This window comes from Helicoverpa zea, chromosome 31, assembly GCF_022581195.2.
Source record: "Helicoverpa zea isolate HzStark_Cry1AcR chromosome 31, ilHelZeax1.1, whole genome shotgun sequence".
NCBI lineage: Eukaryota > Metazoa > Arthropoda > Insecta > Lepidoptera > Noctuidae > Helicoverpa > Helicoverpa zea.
The window spans coordinates 15,585,171-15,610,270 of NC_061482.1; the positions used below are offsets into that span (position 1 = coordinate 15,585,171).

At 37.6% G+C, this 25,100-nt stretch overlaps 2 protein-coding genes and 1 long non-coding RNA gene across 4 annotated transcripts in view; all 3 read left to right on the plus strand.

Moving 5' to 3' along the window:
* The first annotated feature begins 2,044 nt into the window (after positions 1-2,044).
* LOC124645320 lies at positions 2,045-5,160 on the plus strand. 2 transcript variants are annotated; one of them, XR_006986208.1, is made up of 3 exons: positions 2,045-2,864; positions 4,158-4,290; positions 5,032-5,160. It is a non-coding gene; the product is annotated as an uncharacterized LOC124645320 (long non-coding RNA). The 2 variants fall into 2 exon arrangements; XR_006986209.1 differs by lacking the exon at positions 2,045-2,864 and adding an exon at positions 3,144-3,159.
* An 8,298-nt stretch (positions 5,161-13,458) lies between these two features.
* On the plus strand, positions 13,459-15,314 carry LOC124645351. The gene is made up of 4 exons (XM_047185159.1): positions 13,459-13,463; positions 13,822-13,943; positions 14,607-15,101; positions 15,244-15,314. Exons 1-4 carry the CDS (start codon positions 13,459-13,461, stop codon positions 15,312-15,314), a joined length of 693 nt encoding a protein of 230 aa, XP_047041115.1.
* A 4,318-nt stretch (positions 15,315-19,632) lies between these two features.
* The window catches only part of LOC124645425 (laminin subunit alpha), a 52,996-nt gene continuing 47,528 nt past the window's right edge, over positions 19,633-25,100 (plus strand). Inside the window, exons 1-2 of the mRNA XM_047185229.1 lie at positions 19,633-19,839; positions 23,514-23,660. Coding sequence (XP_047041185.1) covers positions 19,639-19,839; positions 23,514-23,660 — 348 coding nt within the window. The 5' untranslated portion in view covers positions 19,633-19,638. The remainder of the gene's footprint in view (positions 19,840-23,513; positions 23,661-25,100) is intronic.

Here is a 25,100-nt window from a genome sequence, read left to right on the forward strand (position 1 = left end):
GTTTAGATGATTCCTTTATTTTCGTAAGTATCTCACTTCTGCGATGGGTGTATAGCCCAGTCAATATTAGACATTAAAAATATAATGCTGCTTAAATAACATAAATTCGCACGGAGCTGAATGCTGGTCCAGACCTTTGGCTCTGTTTCGAAAACAGAAAGTTTTGTTTTAAACCTATGAATTGTCAATAAATATGCAGATTACGTCAAACTTTACCTTGTACCCGTTATTCATAGATTCAAAATTTTTGAATTAAAGCCATTAAAATATGTGAAAATAAAATTTTTGAAAGGATAGGGCGATCCAGCGTCTACCGGCAACCTTTATAAGGTCGTCTGTCCACCTTGTTGACGGACGTCCTACGCTGCGCTTGCTAGTCCGTGGTCTCCACTCCAGCACTTTTCGACCCCATCGGCCATCTGCTCTGCGAGCAATATGACCTGCCCATTGCCACTAAAATCTGCTAATCCGGTGGGCCATATCGGTGACTTTAGTTCGTCTACGGATCTCCTCATTTCGGATTCGATCACGTAGAGAAACACCGAGCATAGCCCTCTCCATAGTTCGTTGAGCGACGTTGAGTTTTGAGATGAGGCCCATAGTGAGAGACCACGTTTCGGTGCCGTAAGTCATCACTGGTAACACACATTGGTTTGAAGACTTTCGTCTTGAGGCACTGAGGTATGTCGGATGAAAAGACATTGGGCAGTTTCCAGAACGCTGCCCAGCCGAGTTGGATTCGGTAGTTGACCTCTTTCTTGAAGTTGGATCTGCCTAATTGGACTACTTGCCCTAGCTAACTCATACATGGTTAGGTAAATCTTTGACCTAACGTACCTATACATATATCAATGGAAAACATTTTCTATGTCATTATCTCTTGCATCGGAGAAAAATGTATCCAAATTGAAAAAATATATTGCTCGTTTTGTAGGTAATTTATTTAATGATCTACAATTTCGGTCCCTTTGACATTATTGACAAAACTTCCTGTTTTCGAAAAAAGGAAAAATGCCAATGCCTTGACCTCTGATGGACACTTCTGATATTTTATTTATAATGGTGAGCTCAAGGTCTCCACCAAAATTCAGCTCTTTTTATGATGTCAAAAGTCTTATTGATTGGGTTAATAAAACGTGTTTTTGTATTCCTTGTGATAGAATATTTTGTATAGTCCGTTTCACACTGGACTGTTATTCAGAGGTTTAATAAATCATGTGACTAAAATGAGGAGTTTATATTTTTAATTGAGTTATTTAACGGAAGAGCTCGTGGGTAAATCAAACCCTGGCGGATCGCATGGCGCTTTCGGTCCGTGAATGGGCGAGCATTTTGTCAGTACGAGTTCGGAAGCCACGATAAAATTTTTAGTACCGGCTGCCATTTAAACATCTTTGGTAGTCGTTACGAGCAGTCGGAAGCAAAAAGGTCTAACAAAGCGTCTTGCCAAGGAGTTACCCGCGTAACTTGTTTGTGGAGGTTAGATAAGCAGTCGCAGTATGTAAAACACTAGTACTCTGCTACGTCCAGTTAGACTGAAAACTGACTCTAGCTTAGTTTGGTAAAATCTGGGCAGATGATGATGAATTTTGCTGTTTAATAATGCTATCAATATTATCGCGTTAGTGCAGTTAGTATTTGCACACCCAGTTTTGATAGCTGATCTTTACGTATGATGAGTCCATCTTTCAGTGTATTATGATGAGGGCGTAGGGCTAGGCACCAATAAATTCTATATAGTCTCTATACATAAACTCTTTTGCAAAAAAAGCGGGCACCTATGCGCTTAGTTTTAGGCCGCGAACGCACAGGCAGGTGGCTTGCTAAGCGCCTAGTGCCTAGCGGCTTTCATCCTGGCTATTCGACTAGCTAGGCGCTAAGCGCGCAGTGCAGCCGGTCGCGTTCATTTTAGAACGTTCGTTTTACTGGGCTACTCGCTAGGTGACGCGCTAGAACATAGATTATACACTAATACTCGCTAGACACTAGGCGCTAAGCAAGCCACCTGCCTGTGCGTTCGCGGCCTTAAGGTTACACTAGTCGATATTTTTCCCATACAAAGTTCGGAGTGCTTTTACTCTACATTGTGACATAATACATTCAAAATTAAACTTGATATCGTTTTATATTGTTATTAAGTTTGTCTGTACGGATTTAAAAAAAAATAAAAAAATCCCAGTAAAAAGTTATGAGCCAACAAAGTTCCGTTTTTCTAGACAATTTTAACGCAACTTTGAGTGTTAAAAAGTCCCATAAAACATGTAAAATCTCCAAAACGAAGTCCGCTCCGACATAGCTCAATTACTAAAGAGTTCTATAAAATTTATTTCAAATTGATTTATACAGTAGTTTTTTCAGAAAACGCTTTTTTCTGAAGCACTCTTCGTCTTTTTTTACGTACTCGTTTTGCGATGAATTGTCGTGCATTTCACTCAATAGCATTCCCCCCGGCAGAAGCGCGGGGCGGAGCGGAGAAAGACGCTTATACACACATGCTTATTTCCACAATTTTTACGTTTTGCACGATATTTTGTCGTGCAACTGTGCAAATTTTAGTGCAACTATTTGTTTGTATTGTTTTGGGCTCAGTCTGCTGCTGCGGCCCACGTCTTTCGTATCGTATGTGTGTAGACTATTCTCCTAGCGCTTATCGTACGTAAACATTACACTGACCCCCGGCTAAAACTCTGGATTTCGATACTACCTTCTTTATCTGTTTGACTTGGCACTGAACTTTGGACTTAGTATTTTCGTTTGTGATTGGAATTGTTGGTTTGAGTGGAATAGTGGATACTATTTCAGTGAAGTGGTTTTCATTGAGTGCAAAACACGTGTGGAAAACAATAAGAAACAAGAAACAATGGGTAAGTAGTACAAGTTATCATACCTAAGCTTCCTTATTAGATAGGTTTACCTCTTACCTACTTATCATATATACCTAAATTAGGTACTATTATTATTTTTCCATAAATCAAAGTAGGTAAGTACGATTAAAGCTAATAGGTACGTTTCTGGTTTACCGTTGAACCACACGACTTGGGACTTTGCCTCCGGTGGTGTCGATAGGTAGGTAGGATAGAAGTACACCAGTTGCTCTATAAATGATGGCACTATCGTAAATTATTTATTAGGTAGGTACCTAGCTATTATTCGCGGCACGTAAGTTGAACCAAAATGTAACCATAGAAACGATCGCCATTTTATATCAACTTGCCGCGTACGCTATGTAATTATTTAACTATTCGTAATTAACGTGAACGAAGCCGCGGGTAAGTACCTACATAAAAGCTTGTAAATGAACTATTTTGATTATCGGTAGGTAAGATGGTAGGTATTATCACAAAATGTTTTGAGGTTTACGATAATTTTTATCGTAAAATCCATAAACACAGCTCAAAGACCAGTCACGGACACGATATTGTGCCTCAAGTTGAGGCCCTCAACTCTGGACTCACTTACGGCTTGCGCGTCCAACAGTTCCCGCTCGAACGGTCAATAGTGTGTGTAAACTGTGAGTAGGTATAAAAAGTGTAGTCTACAGTCTACATATTTTGTGGCTGTAGGTCTGTACTGTTCAAACTTTGAGTGCGAGAGCGCCGATTGCGCCAAAACATCGTGTGATGTCCGTGTCTCTGTGAGCGTTGCTCGAGCACGCTGTAGGTACCTAGGTATATTTATATTGTGGTCATCGCGCGTGGGCTCCGTGAGTAGGTACGCGACTAGGGTTGCCAACCATACTTTTTTATTATACCTATACTTTATATTTTTAATATATATTTTTATTATATACTTTATTACGTACTTTATTTTTGGTAAACATACTTTCTAGGTACTTTTGTGACAAATATTTTATAATTAATATATTATATTTAATATTTTTTTTGACGTTCGAAAAGTGCTGTTTTGCAGCCAAGTTTGAATAAATGAGTTTTGATTTTGAATAAAATACATTTATACAAATACTGTATTTTCAAATCTTTACTTCCACCTAAAATGAAACAATAATAATTGAACAATTACAATTTGAAAAAACACGAATACGTTCTTTTTCAAATTGAATCAAGTTTGTTGCTGGCATATGCAATTTTTATTAAAAAAAAATATGATACCGTGTAATTATAACTTGGTATAATTATAATGTTATTTTTGTGGAACAGATTCAAAAACTTGGCGAATGGGGCAAAAAGGGCGTCTAAAACTAAGCGCCCGCAGGAAGAAGCTCAAAAGATCAGCGAGAGGATATTTCATGAATAAAGAAAATATTCCTCCAGTGCATGATACGTTCCAACAGTAAGTACGATTTATTTACACCGTTGCCATTTCCTCACATTCACGTAGATGAGGTAAGAGAGACTATGATAGAGCGTTTGAATGTCTTAGCAGTCTCAAAGTAGGATACAATAATGCCAAAACACAAGCGTGTCTATTCATCGCTAAAAGGAGCCCGTTCACCTTCACTCCTGCTTTTCGGAAGTATCATCACCTTTAGATGCTGAATATCTTCAAAACCACGAGAGTAGCAATTGGTAGCAACTAATGGTAGCTGGTAGCAATTAGGTAGCAACTCTCTATATGTATTTCGAGAGGATCTGAGAGTTGTGACAGGGATCCTGACGCAGACGTTCATTTCGACTAAAGTAGCTGCTAGAAAATTGTGCGTTCTTGCAAAGGCCCAGTGGTAATTCACACCGGGACATGATGTTTATACAAAGCACAACCCCGATCATGAGTGGCGGGATTGCAGTCAATAACTAGTTTATACTAAATAAATGTATGTGTTAAAAAAAATGAAGAGGTTTTATAACTATGGTAGTGTAAGGTGACTGACTAGTGGACTTAGTACTAGTGTGCTTACGGAGACGCGATGCGTTACACGGCGTTTTGGGGGTTCGTTCAGCAGCGGGCCGCGTTATCGCACATAAGGTAATGTACGACAACCTGGGTGACAACGCGCCGCGCAACGCGTCACATCTCCGTAAATAAGCACTTATAGTGGGTATCGCTTATATAAATCCCCATTTTTTGTTTCAGATCACTTCAAGAAGCAATTTCGCCGCCTTTGTCGCATTTGCCGCAAACACCGCGGTCGGCGTTTTTGAGAATGTAAACAAACAGAAGAAAGCAACCTTATTTCTAAAGGAATAAAGTATTATTTTTATATGTTTCTGTTCCGTTCTTTGGTAAAAGCCGCTTTGCCTATTTTATTGTTTTATCTTTCATATTCGTTACAAAAATTGTGATCGAGTTACATGTCTCTACTGCTCTCTTCGTTCTTCGTATGTATAATGTCAACTAAAAAAAATGAGAAACGCTATTCGACACGAAAATAACTGTGTTACTGCTTAAAAAAATCAAAATGTTCAATAAAATCAATAAAATTGATTTCTAAATACATGTAATACATATTATAGATAAATAACACCCAGACAACATTTGTCCTGGGTGGGAATCGAACCCACGACCTACGGCATAGCAGTCAAGATCACTAAGTACTAGACCAACAGGCCAGTCAAACTGATTTTACATTGTGTTATCATAAAAAATGTTATTAGGTACCTACGCCTTGGGACAATTACTGAAATCCATGCGAGCATCACTAGTCGGTACCTCATAAAATAAGCAACTTCTATGAAATCTATACTAATATTATAAAGAGGAAAACTTTGTTTGTTTGGTTGTAATGGATAAACTCAAAAACTACTGGAACGATTTTAAATATTCTTTCACCATTAGAAAGCTATATTATCTGCGAGTAACATAGGCTATATTTTATCCCGGTGCGGGCAGTAGCTCCCACGGGACGCGGGTGAAACTGCGGGAAAACGGCTACTATAAAATGATAACAGTATCTATTATTTTAGTACGAGTTAGTAAGAGCTTGCTGACTTTTCGGTAGCGAGCAGTACACAGCAGCATGTATGTATGTGTGTCTAATGTCGTTTTGATTCGTAACGGTGTTTGTATGCGTGTTTGTTTGCACGAAACGCATTGTGCAAATAGACTAGCGTCTAACTGCTCATCACTGGGGCTATCTCTGTCGCACACGATGTCAGATGAGACAGCGCGCTTTTTGGCCACGCCCCTGAGTGAGTTCGAGCCCGCGACTAGTTTAACCTTAAGGACTTCACGTGTATTTCAAAGGGTTTTAATGACTGTAGTATGGTACTAACATCAAAAGAGTTAGCCAAGCATGCGTGAGAGTGTATTCTAAAGGACAATGCTATTCTTTATATGGAAGTTGGGCTCAAGAGTTGCCCACAGTAACTGCATAGTGTATTATGTTCCATAGGCTTATATTAGGTCCTAGACCAAAGCATTTCGAAATCTATCCCGGGAGTCCTGAGAAAAACTGGTTTGACTCTTATTCAATATTACATAAAATAAGCTTACGAACTCTTAACTGTTCCACTTTTATTACCTTAATTGAAATGAATATAAAAACTTATCGTGTACAAGACCTCGTATTTGTCAATGATATATTCATTGACAAATACAATATACTTTTTTTTAACCGACTTCCAAAAATTGAGGAGGTTCTTAATTCATTTGTACTCTTTTTACGTTTGTACGTGCATAACTCCGTTGTTTACCAACCGATTTCAACAATTATTTTATTGTTTGAAAGGGCTTACTTCCTCAATGGTTCCTTTGTCATCCGGCCCAGGGTCTGGTGATGGAATCTCTAAAAAAATCGGGAGTGACTCTCGAAAATTTTAGACACATATCGAGTAAAACCTTGTCATTCGGGTATATGTCTCAGACACCACAAAACTGTAAAGGTTAAGATCTGACCTGACAATGGAGACGACAGAGAGACGAGGGAACTCCTCAACGGTATCTACTAACTACCTCATGTTCGAGCTTATTTTATTCGTCTTGATAAGATTTTTCTAGAAGATAGCTCATAGCGCAGGCGCCTTGTAGATTTAAACCGTAAATTCAAAAAAATATTCCGGTCATTGCCTTTTTTTCAGAAAATCATTGTCAGTTCTTTTTAGAATCCAACGCTTTTAGAATTTATTTGAAAATCACAGTAAAAAAAAATAACCCATTCCAACATTTTCCAGTACTGGATCCTGACAGCGAGATCGTGAGCATTGAGATTGACAATATACATATGAGTAAGACTTATTTGGCAGAAAAGTCTTATCAGATTAATTTCTCGGGACCCCTGGGACCGATTTCAAAAATATTTTTATTTCTTGTTAAGAGTGAATTAAAGAACCTATTCCAACCACTCCCACTACTAGGCAAATGGCATAGGCTTTGTAAACAGACTGTTCAAGTGGAACATTTAAACCGGTTTTCCTCGGGACCCCTGGGACCGATTTCAAAAATATTTTTATTTCTTGTTAAGAGTGAATTAAAGAACCTATTCCAACCACTCCCACTACTGGGCAAATGGCATAGGCTTTGTAAACAGACTGTTCAAGTGGAACGTTTAAACCGGTTTTCCTCGGGACCCCTGGGACCGATTTTAAAAATATTTTAATTTCATGTTAAGAGTGAAATAAAGAACCTATTTTAATCACTCCCACTACTGGGCAAATGGCATAGGCTTTGTAAAGCGACTGTTCATGTGGAATATTAGAACCGGTTTTTCACCCGGACCCCAGGGACTGATTTCAAAAATATTTTAATTTCATGTTAAGAATGAAGTAAAGAACCTACTTTGACCACTCCCATTACTGGGCAAATGCCAAAGACTTTGTTAAGTGTCTATCTAAGGAGAACATTTGAACCGGTTTTTCTCGGGACCCCTGGGACCGATTTCAAAAATATTTTAATTTCGTGTTAAGAGTGAAGTAAAGAACCTACTCCAACCACTCCTACTACTGGGCAAATGGCTCAGGCCTTGTAAAGTGACTCTTCATGGAGAATATTTGAACCGGTTTTCCTCGGAACCCCAGGGAGCGATTTCAAAAATATTTGCATTACGTGTTCAGAGTGCACTAAGGAACCCCCTGGAACTACTCCCATTGCTGGGCAAACTATGAGCCCAGACCCTGGCATTGTCCTTTGAATTTTGAAGATTTGCTAAGAAACTTGTTAACCCTTGTTTTAGACTAATTCCTGGTAGAAAGTTCGTGGGCGTTTTGAAAAGTTTTTGACGTGATTTTCAGAAAACTGATAATGCAGTTTTAATTAATGATTAATGTACCTTTCTGTCAAATCTAAACATTTTCGAAAAACTGTGCATATTTGATAAAATTTCCACCTGCTCTAAATGGTCTATGCTGATGATTGGTGGCAATGTTAAGAGTTTCGGTATTTTAGTGTAAAGCGTTCTATTGTTAAGATATTGTACCCATGACGGGATTTAAAATATCCCTTTCTCATAGATAAACACAATTTAGAGGAGTATCAGTACTTTGAGCTCCGACAATCCAATTTAAAGTTAGCAGTGCCATTTACAAGTCGGCTTCTATCACACTTTGACATTTTGAAAAATCTTGAAATTCTAAAAAATACAGAAAATAACGCATAGACTGTGAGCACGAGGTCTTAAGGTCTCGTAATCACTGATTATTAAATATCCTCGCCTTTTGGGAACCCCGTAGACCTCTGAAGATCTATGAATCTGAGCGTTAAAATAGCGGACTTTCATCGTCAGCATAGACCATTTAGAGCAGGTGAAAATTTTATCCAATACGCATAGTTTTTCAAAAATATTTCGATTTTACAGAAAGGTACATTAACAATTAATTAAAACTGCATTATCAGTTTTCTGAAAATCATGTCAAAAACTTTTCAAAACGCCGACGAACTTTCCACCAGGAATTATTCCAAAACAAGGTTAAACAAGTTTCTTAGCAAATCTTCAAAAATTTAGAATACACTCACACGCATGCTTGGCTAACCCTTTTGATGTTACTAATATATTACACTCATTAAAACCCTTTGAAATACACGTGAAGTCCTTAAAACCAAGATATCGTATAGGAGCCCGCTTTTTTTGCAAAAGAGTGTATATAAAATCCTTTGTCCGGACTGACTGGTGGATCAATGTACAGCCTACATTGCTAGAAGTGAAGACTTGAAATTTGGAAAAAAATATCCTGATGTTGCCTAAGGTGCAGATAAGAAAGGATTTATTTAAGTTATTTTTTCAAAAAAAATACTTTAAAAAATCTAATAGTCCCCAGGCCGGCGAAGAATTTTTTTTTTGATACATATACATTTAAGACTTTGTGAGTGCCTTCCTTACGATGAGTCCGACAAAGGTTTAGAATGCGCAAATTTTGGTGCCGCTGCGTTTTTTAATGCTTGACTCCTGGAATTGTCGATATGACGTCACTATGACTCTTCGTACATACCTGATTCATTTTTTGAGATTCGTTTAATAAAGTTAACTAGAAAATGGTAGTCAACTTGTCCGATAAAGATCGTGCTGCGTTTGGAGTGTCCACCATCCTGAAAATGTCGATATGACGTCACTATGACTCTTCGTACATACCTGTTTCATTTTTTGAGATTTGTTTAATAAAGCTAACTAGAAAATTTTTAGAGTGTCCACCATCCGAAAAATGTCGATATGACGTCACTGTATCTCCCCATACATACATGTCGGACAAGAATAACAATGATAGATAACATTATTCTAAATGCAAATATGGACTTGTCCGACAAATACATTGAGTTAAATAGTCAGTTCGACAAGAAAATGAGAAAAAAATATTACAATTAGAAGAAGTTTATTCTTTTTGTCAATTTCTGACTTAAATATTCACGTGCATTATTTAAGTATATTAAATTAGCATACTACTTACCAATTTTAATTACTATTTTAAAAAAAGTAGCCTGACTAAGACGTATTGTTGATAGTTTATATTATGTTAAGGAATAATATCCCACATCTCTTAATGGACTATATATCAATCAAAAGGTCTTTTTAAGCGCAACATTTTGTCTCCACATATCACTGATCAATTCTTAGTATTTTAGAAGATATAGCCCAAATAAGGCGTATTATCGATAGGTTTTACTATGTTAGGGAATAATGTCCCATCTCTAGGTATGAACCATATGTCAATCGAAAGATCTTTTTAAGCGCTATATTCCGTCTTAACATACCGCTTACCGATTCTTAGTATTTTGGAAGACATAACTGACCTAAGGCATATTATTGATACTTTACATTGTGTTAAGGAATAACATCTCACTTGAAGTTATGAGCCATATTTCAATCAAAAGATCTTTTTAAGCGCAAGGTTGTATTAGCATAACTCCGACAAATTGTTAGTACTTTAAAAGCTAGAGCTTTTCTAAGATTTATTATCGGTAGGTTCTGTCAAGCTAATCCATTACTTCTTTAGTAACAAATTACATATTATTTGAAAAACCTTTCCAAATCAAACATTTCGTGTTAACATACTTCCGACAAATTGTTAGTAGGTTAGAAGCTAGAGCTTATTTAAAATTATAATTGTTGATAGAGGTTTTCAATTAAATAAATCCCATCTCTAGTAATGAGTTAAACATAATTCAAAAGACGTTTAATATAAACATTTCATATTAAAACAACTTCAACTAGTTAGTATTTCAGAAGCTAGAGCTTATATAAGATTATTTTATCGATAGGTTAGATTGGGAGTTAATAAATCCCTCCTGTAGTAATGATACATATATCATTCGAAACGACTTTCTAAATGCAACATTTACTATTAACATACTTCACACCAATTGTCAGTACTTTATACCAAATCTTAAAATATATCTATATTTTCCGGACGGTGGACACTCCATATGCAGCATGATCTTTGTCGGACAAGCTTACCACAATTTTATAATTAACTTTATTAAATAAATCTCAAAAAATGAAACAGGTATGTACGAAGAGTCATAGTGACGTCATATCGACATTTTCAGGATGGTGGACACTCTAAACGCAGCACGATCTTTATCGGACAAGCTGACCACCATTTTCTAGTTAACTTTATTAAACGAATCTCAAAAAATGAAACAGGTATGTACGAAGAGTCATAGTGACGTCATATCGACATTTTCAGGATGGTGGACACTCCAAACGCAGCACGATATTTATCGGACAAGTTGACCACCATTTTCTAGTTAACTTTATTAAACGAATCTCAAAAAATGAAACAATGAGTCATAGTGACGTCATATCGACAATTCCAGGAGTCAAGCATTAAAAAACGCAGCGGCACCAAAATTTGCGCATTCGAAAACTTTGTCGGACTCATCGTAAGGAAGGCACTCACAAAGAACATCCTTGGCAGTCGTTACGGGTAGTCAGAAGCCAGTAAGTCTGACACCATTCTGACCAAGGGGTATCGGGTTGCCCGGGTAACTGGGTTGAGGAGGTCAGATAGGCAGTGGCTTCTTGTAAAGCACTGGTACTCAGCTAAATCCGGTTAGACTGGAAGCCGACCCCAACATGATTGGGAAAAGGCTCGGAGGATGATTTAATGTACTTTTGCATGCATTAAACCCAGTTCTTGAAACATTTATTCCATTCTGAAGTGGGGGTAGTCAAATTGGCCGATTTGTATGAGTCAACAGCTTTTTCAGGTGTGCTGAAACGTTTACCACGAAGACTTTACTTAATTTTGGGGAATGTAAAACAATCGTTATGCTCACGGATCTATGTCACGGTACGATACATGTTGGTCTGCGACAATTAACTGCCGCATAGCCTCGATATTATCTTGGGTCATATCGGGTTTTGAACTACCTTCACGTGGCTTGTCACTAAGGCTAGATTGCCCACTTTTAAATCCTAAATATCAGCGTACTGCAGTCCTAAGGCATGGTTCTGCATCACTAAAGACAGAACTTTTTTTAAAGCGCTGAAGTCGCGACAATCCGCTTTTAAAGTTGTAGAAAATTATCGCACGCTTATTTTCCTTCGACATTTCTATTTTTATCTAGAAGACTGAGGTTGGAAATTGATACATAATATCTGGAACCTATTAAAACTTTACTCCCACTTGCTCTAGAAAAACTCCTGACATTATTTTTTGCAATTATTTTTTTTGCAATTATTATTTTTTGCAATCATCCTCCAAGCCCTTTTCCCAACTATGTTGGGGTCGGCTTCCAGTTTAACCGGATGTAGCTAAGTACCAGTCCTTTACAAGGAGCGACTGCCCTATCTGACCCCCTCAACCCAGTTACCCGGGTAACCCAATACCCCTTGGTTAGACTGGTGTCAGGCTTACTGGCTTCTAACTACCTTGATGTTAGTTGGCAAGTTTTAATAGAAATTATATACTTGATTCATTGCGTTTAGTAGGTTTATAATAAGGTGTGTGGAAACTTGCCAAGTAACATCATTAAAAAGTAACTATTTTTAACTGAAGTATGTGTATGGAACTTGGTACTTATTCAGATCTCACTTCTTTTATAGCCGAAGCATTCCCATATTATCGAACTTGGTAGCCTTTCACATTTTTGTTATGGGTGGTTAGAACTTGACGGCAATTATTCCCTTAAACTATCCTAAAATTGTCACGACAGTTAGTGGAGTAGGCCTACAGGGGAAACCACGGTAAAAAACGCGCCGAGTACACTACCTCACAGGTGGCGTGGAAATGTGTGCATGTCATGTATGGAATATACTTTGAAGCACGATATCTCAGGAATGGTAACATTTAGGAGAAAACTGTTAATGGCATTTTTGTAGAAAATAGAGAGATCTACAACTTTGGTCTGATGTCTTTTTTTGAAAAAACTTACCGTTTTCGAAAAAAAAAACAAAAAAACCTAAAATTTTGACATTTGACCTCGAATAACTTTTGACGCACACATGGGATCGATGGGGACTTTTAGTATTTTATTTATAATGATCAAATCTAGCTCTCCACCAAAAATCAGCTGGGAAATTTTTCTTATTTCAAATGTCTATTTTGACCCGGCCTATAGAGAAAGATGTTTATTTTGTAACCGATTGTACGGTCACAGTCGTCATAGTAGGCACGGCGGCAACGCGAAACCGGTTTACTGACGCGAGCGCTGCTCCAAGCGCGTAAGAATAGTTGGTATCCATATTTTGCTGATTTTAGGGCGGATTAAAAAATGAAAAAAACTTTTTTACTGATAATGCAGATATGTTAATGATTCTCGACCACCAGTTTCGTTTTTTGCACTTGCGAAAACAGTATTTGAAGACTGTTTCCAAAACATTTGAGAAATATGGGTTCACTTCTTTAGAACGAACGATCGTATTGATTTTGTAAATTTAAGAGATTTTACAGGTTCGGCGGGTTAAAAAAGGAAGGGAAGCGGCTTGCTACTAGTAACATAATGAAAAAAGCTAGTGTATGTCTGCTTTCGAAATCCGGGACTGCAAGACACGTAATTCCGGGACATTCCCGGATTTCCCAGCCATCTAGCAACCCTAATGAGGGCTGAAACTGCAAGCTTGTGTAACAATCAACCAAAATGCCTTCTTTAGGGCGTATTGTTTTGTTCAATATTTGGATAATACCATTAAACATGGGGTCATCTGTTGAACCAGAAGCTTTTGCCTTAATATTTGAATACGTAAATGATATGGCTAGGCTATAATGCTATAGGCTTCCCCCAAAATGTAGTACATCAAACGCTTCAAACGACAATTTCCATTGAAAACCTTTGCATTAGTTTATCTGACAGCCCACTGACCTCTATGACAGCCGCTTTCATAATAGATCCTTATCGGTCGGTCTATATTTCCCTTATAAAGTGACGTGCAAAGACTACAATATATACACTTAGGTGACGTGGTGTACGCCACGTCAGTTTAAACGCATTATATTTTTTTATAATGTTTACAAATATTTTATCTCAACTTTATTTTGAGTTATTTTATTTTTTTAGTGTATTGTCTTATATTGACGGCTCATTACTTTCACGTGTTAAGAACCCTGTGGAACATGTGTCTGGCACCACTTTATCGTACATTCTGCCAAAGAACGTATACAGATACGAGCCTTACAGAGGTAACTATGTATTGTTTTAAGTTTCATATGTTCATGATGCACAGATATTTTGCTCATTTATCTGCTGGGGGCTGCAGCTTCCGCTAGTGGCACCACGTCTCCTTGCTTTAAGGGACTTCAAAAACACAAAAAGGTTACCGATCGGTCTGAGATTGACAATCTCAGGGGTCTCAGGGTCCCACTGCGACAGACGAAGTGGCTCTTTTGTTTAAAAGTGGTTTTCCATGTACCAGAACACGGGACAATAGATTTCCTGGGCATTATAATTATATTGATACACAATCATGACTTAACCACGATGAATTGGTATAAAGGTACGATGCCTTCTTCTTTACCCTAAGTTTCGGCTGAGGTGTACGGACCGTAATCACGTCAAGGATCAAAGGTAAGGCCTGTCCCCCGTCACCCGCACTTGGATGTATGATTTATTTTAACACGCTTATATTAACTTCACTTGTAACAGTTGTAACTATGTATGTAAGAAAATCTTGGAATCTTAATTTGACCCACTTCCCGGTCTTTGATTAGGATAAAATTTTGCACACGCTCTGAGTTCTGATGACAATACATGACTAGCGTTTTTTTTACCAGCACCTACAATTATTGCATTTATTTATGTAGTTAGTTAAAAATAGTAATTTGTGTATACGAGTTTGTTTACAGGGCACAGAACGTTATGGAAACCTACCAGCACGACGAAACCAGAACCAGAAAGTGCATTGCCTTCCCAAACGAAACCTTCAACGAAAAAAAGACAACAACATGAAGAGCATTCATCACGCCATCCCATATATGTTCCTACAAAAAAGTCTTATTGGCACAATTTTTATGATCACGAGGAGGCTTGGCCAAAAGTAGTACTAGCTTTATCTAGTACCAAAACAACGACAACCCAGAAAAAAATAAAAAGAACTTTTGCAAGTCTATTTCCCCCGCTTAACATAACCATACAAAAAAAAACTGTTGATCTGAATGATAGCGATGAGGACGAAGATGATGAACAGATATTGAATAATAATGATGTAGGCATGAACTGGATTCCTCTTAATTTTGAGACTACCGGTGATAGCGCTCACTTGGAACAAGAAGACAATATAGAAACAGAAGAGTTTGAAGATAATCCACAATCAACTTTAAGGACATACACTGTGTTAATGAGTGATTTTGATTATTTTATTCACACCATTCCAACGAGTAGAGAAATTGTGAATAAAAAAAGTATTTTTATGACGCCCGGAATACTTAGACAGAAACATAATATTAGTACTACTACCACTACAAGTAATACCACTACTACTAGTACTACCACTGCTACTACAAAACGAACGACTACTCAACCACCATCTGTCCATTGCTATCAATGCGGATTGAACGTAACAGAAATTCCAAACACACCAACTTGTTACCACATTTTTGAACACCCAGATCGCAAATATTATCATTTAAGAAAAAATTACATGGTATTTTGTGAGATAAAAAAATCTATCAAGCGTAAAGGAACCCCTAAATTTGACCCGTCTCCAGATAAATTATTCAAAGGTAATACGGCTTATCTTTTCAGATATCCTTTCTTTTATGTAGGACTTGTTCAAACAGAAGGAAATCCGTCAACCGCGCAGATTGCAGGAAACCCTACCATTGAACGTACTTTTGGAGAAAAACGCTACTGCATTAAATAACTTTTTAATTAAAGGCAACCATTAAGAGTAACCTAAGCCATCCTGGATTAGACCATAAGCAATTGCTTAGGGCAATAAGTCTAGGGCACCTAGTGATCGAATGTTTTCATTTTGAGTTCCAATATGTACAAAAAGTCGCACTTGCTTCGGTAGCGCTTTCAGAAGCTATGCCCCCTTGCTTGTGAATTTGCCAGCCAACAAAAACTTATATACCTATGTTCGGACTACAATATTTTTAATCTTTTTGTTATTTTTTGAATCCTAAATAATAACAAAAAGTTACGGTAGCTCCGCTCGCATTTTCTGTCTCGTGACTGGTTTTCTGAGACACTAGCTAGACGAATGAAATGCTCGCTTTGCTCGCTCTTTCAAAATACACATATGCGCGTGTTTTTGTATTTACTTAGTAACAAAATGTTGCGCTCACGCATTTGTTTACTGAACTATAGATAGGTACAATTTGAGAATATATAGTAATAATAGATAATATAGTTTTCGCGACAGCAGGATCTAAAAGAAATTGTGAATTTCTTTTCAGGAGGTTGCTTCAAGCGTTATCTTGATATCGGTGCCGAGGTGTACAATGAGCGAGGTTGCCGAACCATGAATCCTCTCAGGGGTAAGAGCTTCGCGTCCAGCAGATTCAGTGCGTTAGAAAAATCTATGCACTATATGACTGAGGGCTGCGTGTCGAGCCCTCACGCTTCACTGACACCCTTCAGCAGAGCTATCACCCTGTATGCTAGATATCACGTATGTGTGTGTGTCGGTGACTACTGTAACCAGAGCGGAGCTTTATGTCCTAATTATATTTATTCACTATTTTTAGCATCATCATTAAGAATATTTATGTAACTACTATCTAATAAGAAGCAAAAACAAGTCTCGATCAAGCTGTTACATATATCACTTCAATGACAACAACCAAAAGTGGCTGCGCTATCTCTATTTTCAAAAGTCCTAGCAAAGTAAAGGGTTATCATTTCTTAACAACATAAACGCCATTTACTTAACATTTCTTTCTTTCCATACCCACCCAAAAAAAGTGGATAAATATTCTGTACGACACCTGTTTAGCAGTTTTGAAGATTTGGATTTGTTCAGCTACTTTTGTAGTTAACTGTACGTTGAATGTGACGACATAGAGGAATGTATCATGAGATAGCTAGCGTTATTTTATATGTAAAATTAATGTTAATTATAATATTAAGATTCGTATCCGAAATTCTTTGCACTATCTGTGTTTATGGGGTACCTTGCAGCGGGTGTTTTGTACAACAATTTGTGTGAGAGGTACCCATTCGTAGAGACTTTCAGGCATATCCTTACCAGAAGATCAGTAAGGAAGGACACATAGTTTAAATGATTTCTTTCTTTTCGTAAGTATCTCACTACAGCGATGGGCGTATAGTCCAGTCAATATTAGACATTAAAAATATAATGCTGCTTAAATAACATAAATTCGCACGGAGCTGAATGCTGGTCCAGACCTTTGGCTCTGTTTCGAAAACAGAAAGTTTTGTTTTAAACCTATGAATTGTGAATAAATATTGCAGATTACGTCTAACTTCCCCTTGTACCCGTTATTCATGGATTTATGTTTTTTTAATTAAAGCCATTAAAATATGTGATGATAAAATTTTTGAAAGGGTAGGGTACCCCATCGGCCATCTGCTCTGCGAGCAATATGGCCTGTCCATTCCCAGTTCAATCTGCTAATCCGGTGGGCTATATCGGTGACTTTAGTTCGTCTACGGATCTCCTCGTTTCGGATTCGATCACGTGGAGAAACACCGAGCATAGCCCTCTCCATAGTTCGTTGAGCGACGTTGAGCTTTGAGATGAGGCCCATAGTGAGAGACCACGTTTCGGTGCCGTAAGTCATCACTGGTAACACACATTGGTTTAAAGACTTTCGTCTTGAGGCACTGAGGTATGTCGGACGAAAAGACATTGCGCAGTTTCCAGAACGCTGCCCAGCCGAGTTGGATTCGGTAGTTGACCTCTTTCTTGAAGTTGTATCTGCCTAATTATATAATTATATAGCTAACTCATACATGGTTGGATAAATCTTTGACCTAACGTACCTATATACAAGGTGTTCATTTGCATTTGTGTCATACGTCAGGAGGAGGACATAAAATACGTAAATAATCGATTGGAATTACAGTAGACGGGAAATAGCTAGTATACACTGCTTTTTTGTCATTGTAATGTCGTAGTATTTCAGAAGTAATCCAATTTTATGAATGAAATTTATGAATAATCGTTGCGTATGCTTTGTGTGTGCGTTTGTGTGAGGGCGCAGCATGGTTAAGGCCAGTAGCACACGCGCCAAGTTTAAATACGGCTAGATGACATTGACGGAATTCCAAAAAAAAAAAAAAAAAAATTACGTACCAATTTTTTTGTTGATTTGGGTCGAGAATCATTAGCATAATTACGTCCTTGAATATGGCACGGATGCAAATCAACAGCTTGTATATCAATTGAAAACATTTTCAGAGACATGACACAATTTATGTCATTATCTCTTGCATCGGAGAAAAAATGTATCCACATTGAAAAAATATATTGCTCGTTTTGTAGATAATTTAATTATCTACAATTTCGGTCCCTTTGACATTATTGATAAAACTTCCTGTTTTCGAAAAAAGGAAAAATGCCAAAGCCTTGACCTCTGATGGACACTTCTGATATTTTATTTATAATGGTGAGCTCAAGGTCTCCACCAAAATTCAGCTCTTTTTATGATGTCAAAAGTCTTATTGATTGGGTTAATAAAACGTGTTTTTGTATTCCTTGTGATAGAATATTTTGTATAATCCGTTTCACACTGGACTGTTATTCAGAGGTTTAATAAATCATGTGACTAAAATGAGGAGTTTATATTTTTAATTGAGTTATTTAACGGAAGAGCTCGTGGGTAAATCAAACCCTGGCGGATCGATCGAGGAACGCATGGCGCTTTCGGTCCGTGAATGGGCGAGCATTTTGTCAGTACGAGTTCGGAAGCCACGATAAAATTTTAAGTACCGGCTGCCATTTGAACATCTTTGGTAGTCGTTACGAGCAGTCGGAAGCAAAAAGGTCTAACAAAGCGTCTTGCCAAGGAGTTACCCGCGTAACTTGTTTGTGGAGGTTAGATAAGTAGTCGATGTATGTAAAACACTAGTACTCTGCTGCGTCCAGTTTGACTGAAAACTGACTCTAGCTTAGTTTGGTAAAATCTGGGCACATGATGATGAATTTAGCTATTTAATAATGCTATCAATATTATCGCGTTAGTGCAGTTAGTATTTGCACACCCAGTTTTGATAGCTGATCTTTACGTATGATGAGTCTTTCTTTCAGTGTATTATGAAGAGGGCTAGGTACCAATAATTTCTAGATAATATAAATCAAGATGGTGGCTTACGTTATTCACTTGTACAAAGTTATGTTGGCCTATGTTGGGCCTGCTGGGTATGTTTAAATACGGTAATAATGCCGATATTTCAGTATTGTTCACAGAGTTAACTGCCAAACTTAAGGGTGCATCTACACGGTGCAAGTAGCTGGAGCAAGTTAACATGCGCAAGTGACAAGTGACAAGAGCAAGCGGGCGGGTATTGTGCTTTGGTACATGTGCAAGTGGCTGGACGCGCACGTTTTTAAAAATGCATGTAGCCTGCGCATGTGCCTTATCATGTGCCAGCTGCTTGCACTGTGTAAATCCATCCTTTCGTAGGTATAACATCACATAATTCTTTGATCGATCCATTTTCTGGCTGTCTTAGCAGTTTCCATACAAATCAAAGTCCAAATTTCTAGCATAGAGTCATTCAAAAATGAGACATCCTCCAAACTCAAAATTAGGGTTAGGTTATTGAAGGGTTTATTGCAATCGTTTTATTTAAACATTCAATCGCCGAATCAAGCTCAAAGCAGAGATGAGTATCCCTCGTTCAACAAAAAAAGCGATGCGACCCTTCGCGCTCAGGCCGCATTCGGCGCCGGGCCGTCGTCCGCGCAACATGGCGGGCGCACACGTAGCGTTAATAGTATTAGTGTACGCGGCTCTCGTACACACAGAAGTATTGACTCCGAGGTATTTCAACTTAGCGTCGAAAAAGAAGATTACGGCCACGGCTACCTGCGGAGATGAAGGACCAGAGCTATACTGTAAATTGGTCGGCGCAAACGCAGACCACGACGAGCATGTCATTCAAGGACAGGTGAGAAATTGTTTATATTTTTGTGTTTCTGTGAATGAGTTTATACTGCACTTTCAGTTACAACGGTTTTGCTACTTATTAATTTCGAAGTTTTAGTGTTTTTGCAATGCGTTCCTGGGTTGTTTTAATATGAATTTTGGTTTTGCATTTAGACCATGCTTCGTAAAACTTGTTCACTGTTCCCAATTTGTTGGAAATTCCGTTGAGTCTGCTACACTGCATTTTGTTGTTGTGTGATATTATAATCATCCCTTCCGGCGTCTACGCACACATTGGTCATCCATTATTGGTCTCTCTCTAAACTTAATTTAGCCTTTATTGCATACATTTGTGGCGTGGTTTGAAGCAGTGCAACAAAGTAATGCACCACAATATTAAGGAGTCAGGGCCTAATCGCGTATTGCACATTTAAAACTAGCGGTTGTGTTTAGGTCGCAGTTAAAACAGGGTTTATTGCAATTCTCTATTATTGTTTCCGAGACATAATATGTACACATTTTAAATGTATTGCTTTCCCTCGTTACATATTTTTATTAGGATTTAAATAACAGTATTTGCCTAGTAAGTCTTTAGAATTCTCTCGGGTTTTTTATTAGTTAGCAACTTCCAACAGCACGTAGATCGGTCAACATGGACATGTAACTGGATGAATGTACTTGTCAATGGCTCCAAATACAATTCTGCGATGATACGATATAAGTGTCGTATAGTTTTGGAATTTATGGTTGAAATGGTTTCTCCATTTATAATGCCACAAGCTTAAACTTCATAGGCTAGTAATTATAATTGTACAGAGTAGAACAAGCAGTAACCCGTTGATAAGAGAATGATAAGCTATCTCCGTTCCGTTGGCACAGCGTCCGCCTGATAACGAGTTCGATGCTCTGGTAGCTAAAAGCTCTTGAATTCATGTGATCCATGACGCACTTACGAAATAGTACCATTTGGGTGCTTTTAGAGTACCTACGAGCCAACTCGCGGAGTTGCTTGCGTTCTCAGGCAAGTAACTACATATCCGCTCCTAGTGATTATAATCACTACATACCTAGTATAAAACTAAGTCGCTTTTTCTGTCTCGTTGTCTTACGCTTAAATCTTTAATACCACGCAAGGGATTTTGATGCGGTTTTTTAATAGATAGAGTTACTCAAGAGTAAGGTTTATAATGAATGATAGTATACATAATAATATCATTAAATAGTGGGAAAATACCTACTGTTTTCCCGTGCAAAACATATTTTATGAGTTTAAATTATCAACAGTCAATTGTTTCACATTTTCAGGTCAGGCAAGTACTAATGCAACTACTTTTCTAAGTTTGTATGTACTTTATAAGTGTATCTTAGACATCAATTACTGTGTTTCGAATGGCACCTTAAACTGTAGGTCCCGGCTATCATTGAACATCCCTGGCAGTCGTTACGGGTAGTCGGAAGCCAGTAAGTCTGACATCAGTCTAACCAAGGGATATTAGATTGCCCGGGTAACTGGGTTGAGGATGTCAGATAGAGTCGCTTCTTGTACAGCACTGGTACTCAGCTACATCCTGTTAGACTGGAAGCCGAACCCAACATAGTTGGGAAAAAGGCTCGGAGGATGATGATCAATTGTTTCACATTTTGTTCCCTAACAAAATCATTCCTAGTCAGAATATGTTATAACTAAGTATATTCTGCGTTCTCGCTGGGTGATGTAAACAACATCTGGCCGAAGCCAACGTAGGTTGTAAAGCTCTAAACTGACAATTTCAACCTCACTGCTTCACATTACAACATGCTTGGACAATTAATATTAAATTGCTGAAACGTAGAAACTTTTATCAATATACATAACTATATAAAAAATGAATCCCAGTTCCTTTAGCTATGCCATTGAACCGCTGGACTCCCGAGAAAGATATAGGTTCCCGGGAGACAGTAATATCGGGACGCAGTTAAAACCGCGGGTGGAAGCTAGTTTAATAATTATAACTTGTTTTCTGTTAATGTGTCAATCCTATCTAACAATTAACAGATTCAAAATAAAATCTTTGTTCAAGTTAAAATTAGGTAAAGATAACTAACGGTACAGTAGCTACATACAAACGTTATCTTTAAACTTTGAACTGTCTATCTCATGAATGAACGTTTAATTTCGATTCTGTTAATTTACTGTTACTGTTATGTGAATCATTTATTCTAAAATTCTAATAATGTTTTTAGTAAGGTCCGTCTTCTTTCGAATACATCATTGCATGCCAGTGTATGGTTTACAATATTTTCAAAAGACTTAAGTAATAAACATACCAACCAACCAAGAAAAAAATATGGATTTATAATTCAAGGGACCATCTTTCTAATGGCTAGTTGCTTCCAATCAATTACTTAAACTTGCGAGACGTAGTGCTTGACAAACCAATCTGCCAAAGATTGTAGAAAGTAATGTGCGGGTACCATGGGAAGCGTGTAAGGGTGGAACTAGCATAACTAGTATACTTCTTCGTCCTCCGAACACCCGCATTTTCTTAGGAGATATTGCGTTGGCATCTCCGCTAGTCATTTTTTTCTGCATGGCCACTAATTCCTCAGTCTAACTCAGCCTATATAATCACAAACACGTGACCATATTCTTCGTTTTGTCTCTTCTTTAATTTAAAAGCATCTTTGGCCAATTCACAGAAATTCGGCTATTAAAAAAAATAGCCTTCCTCGGGGCTTTTTTGCGGACATATGGCGGCCAAATGCTCGCGCGCATCCTATTCAGGTTTTGGACCCTTTGTTTTTGTAAAAACAATAGTTTCAATTGCAGCGTGTTTTTGTTCGTCATTTTTTTTTTGTATTAGACATTTCGTGAATGGTGTTGAATACAAATGTTCGTTGTGTACTGTGGGACTGTGAATTGTGAACTCAACAAAACAACAAAGATTCGATGATTATATATTTATAGTCATTACTAGTTCTGCAACAGCCTCCCGTGGGAACTACACATTAATTTTACGTCAGTGAAAATGGGTCTTACTTACTAACACTTCGTTATACTATCTTTCTTTCATATCTTGTAGCGAAGCTGGAGCGCATCAGTTATTATTTTAAAATCATCCTGATTGCACTGCGTGAAGGAGATGCCGCTACGAAGGTTATAAGTCTGTCTCGTATTCGCATAGAAGTGTAAGGGTCTTTGACATGCCATAATAATTACACATAGTTTCATTAGTCATCATTTTGTAGAATCAGTTAATTATGTTATCTTGTTAATATTAACTGGATTTTATTCCTAAAAACTGTTAATTTTGTAGACTGTAGCCCTTTTGGTCGATGGTATCGCGCATGCGTGTTATTTCCTTGCATCATACCTATAGCTCTTTATGCCATAATTCCCCACGTTCCTAGCCAGAATGACATTAAGTTTGGTTTAAAGTTGTAATTTGGGCTCTATTTTCTTTTTTTCTAAATTATCTTCACTTCTACCCAAACTTTGTTATACTTCCACATTGATACTACTTTATATATATTTTTTTAAAGTTGCTTTCATAAAGATGCTTAAATTAGTCTCAGCATTCGAGATCTACAAAACCTTTCTATGTAGATAACATTCAAAATTCCCAACTACCGAAGATTTTACGTGTAAAAAGAGGTCTAAATTTACAGAAAAAACGTGTAAGTGTAATTGTAAGTAAAATATTTTGCTTTGTACAGGTGTGTGACATCTGTGATGCCACGAACGAAGCGAAGAAGCATCCTCCGGAGTATGCCGTGGACAGCTCGGAGACGTGGTGGCAGAGTCCCCCTCTCTCCAGAGGCATGAAGTACAATGAAGTCAACCTCACCATCGATCTTGGACAGGTACGTAGCACTTGTCATAAGTCACTTTAGACTCGAATTCTCCGACAACAAACTTGCACGTGAAAATTCATAGTAAGTATACTGTTGTTCTAAGAAAATTGTTGTTTACTTATTTATTTAAGTATTTCACAAAAAGAAATAAAATTAACGTACAAAGGCGGACTTAACGCCTTAACGCCTAAACGCGACTTAACGCGTTCATGTTATCAGTGAACTTGAGCTTTAACTGTTTTAAGCAATTACACTTGAAGGCTTTAATAATTGTACTTTATATTTAAATATTAAAAAGGAATATGAAATGTGTTGCGAAACAGGGTAACTGTCTCCAAGCAGAAGGCAATGTACGCTTATTTTAAATCAGATGTTAAAATAAGTGCTCTCGGGACCCTCCCATCTCGAGATAAAAAATAATGAGGGTTTTCTAAATCACAGGATAGAATTGAATGAATCTTTTAATAAATACGTACCTTACAATCCTTGAGATATGAAGTCAAATTCCACGATGGACCTCGGCGGTCACGACCCAGAGAAACGGACAACAGTTATAAAGTCCTTCCTTTGAATACATTTTGCCTCTAACTCTAAAGCATTGTTCTGGACTCGAATTATTGCCAATTGTTGGGACTTAAGAAAATACAAACAAAACTCAACAGTTCCACGAATCAAACGTAAAATGTCTTTAGAGGAACTCGTGTAGTCAGAAGCCAGACAGTGTGACTACAAGCCTAATCAAGGGGTAACGTGTTACCCAAGATGAGGAGGTCAGATATGCAGTCGCTTCATGCAATATACTGGTACTCAGCTGCAATTTGCGACGTCTCGTGGTAAATTTATAAACTAACGAATATTCATTCGTAAGATTCTAGACGGTAAGACCAATCATAAAATAGGAAAATAATATCTACACTGCCATCTGATTGGTCGATATTGTTAGAATCCTACGAAAGGTTTTTTTTATTATTTTTCTATAAAATTAGTCCACATTACACAAAAAACATGTAAGTTTAAACGTGTAACGTTGTTGGCTATCAAACATGTGTCTGTTTCCATAATATTGATGTGGAATTCGGTGACATCATCGCGTCATCCTGGTGTTTTTATATTATCCGCCATTTTGTTATAATCACTAGCTTACAGCAGATTTGTACTCCGCTGAATTGGTGGATTAAAAAATAAAACATGTTTGGCCTTACTACAAAAACTTTAACAACTGTTTTACACTTGGCTAAAAAAAATGTGTCTCCAAAATGAACCTTATGTCAACGTCATAATTTGTCATTTTTTTAGACAAGTCTTAAACTGACGTTAAAAAGTTTTTGTGGTAAGACGGTTAGTGTTCTATTTAGAGTACACACTACAAACTTTTAATCGGTCGAAAGTCGCTCCTTTTTTTTTTTTTTTCTTAGCCCTTATTGTCCCACTGCTGGGCAAAGGCCTCCC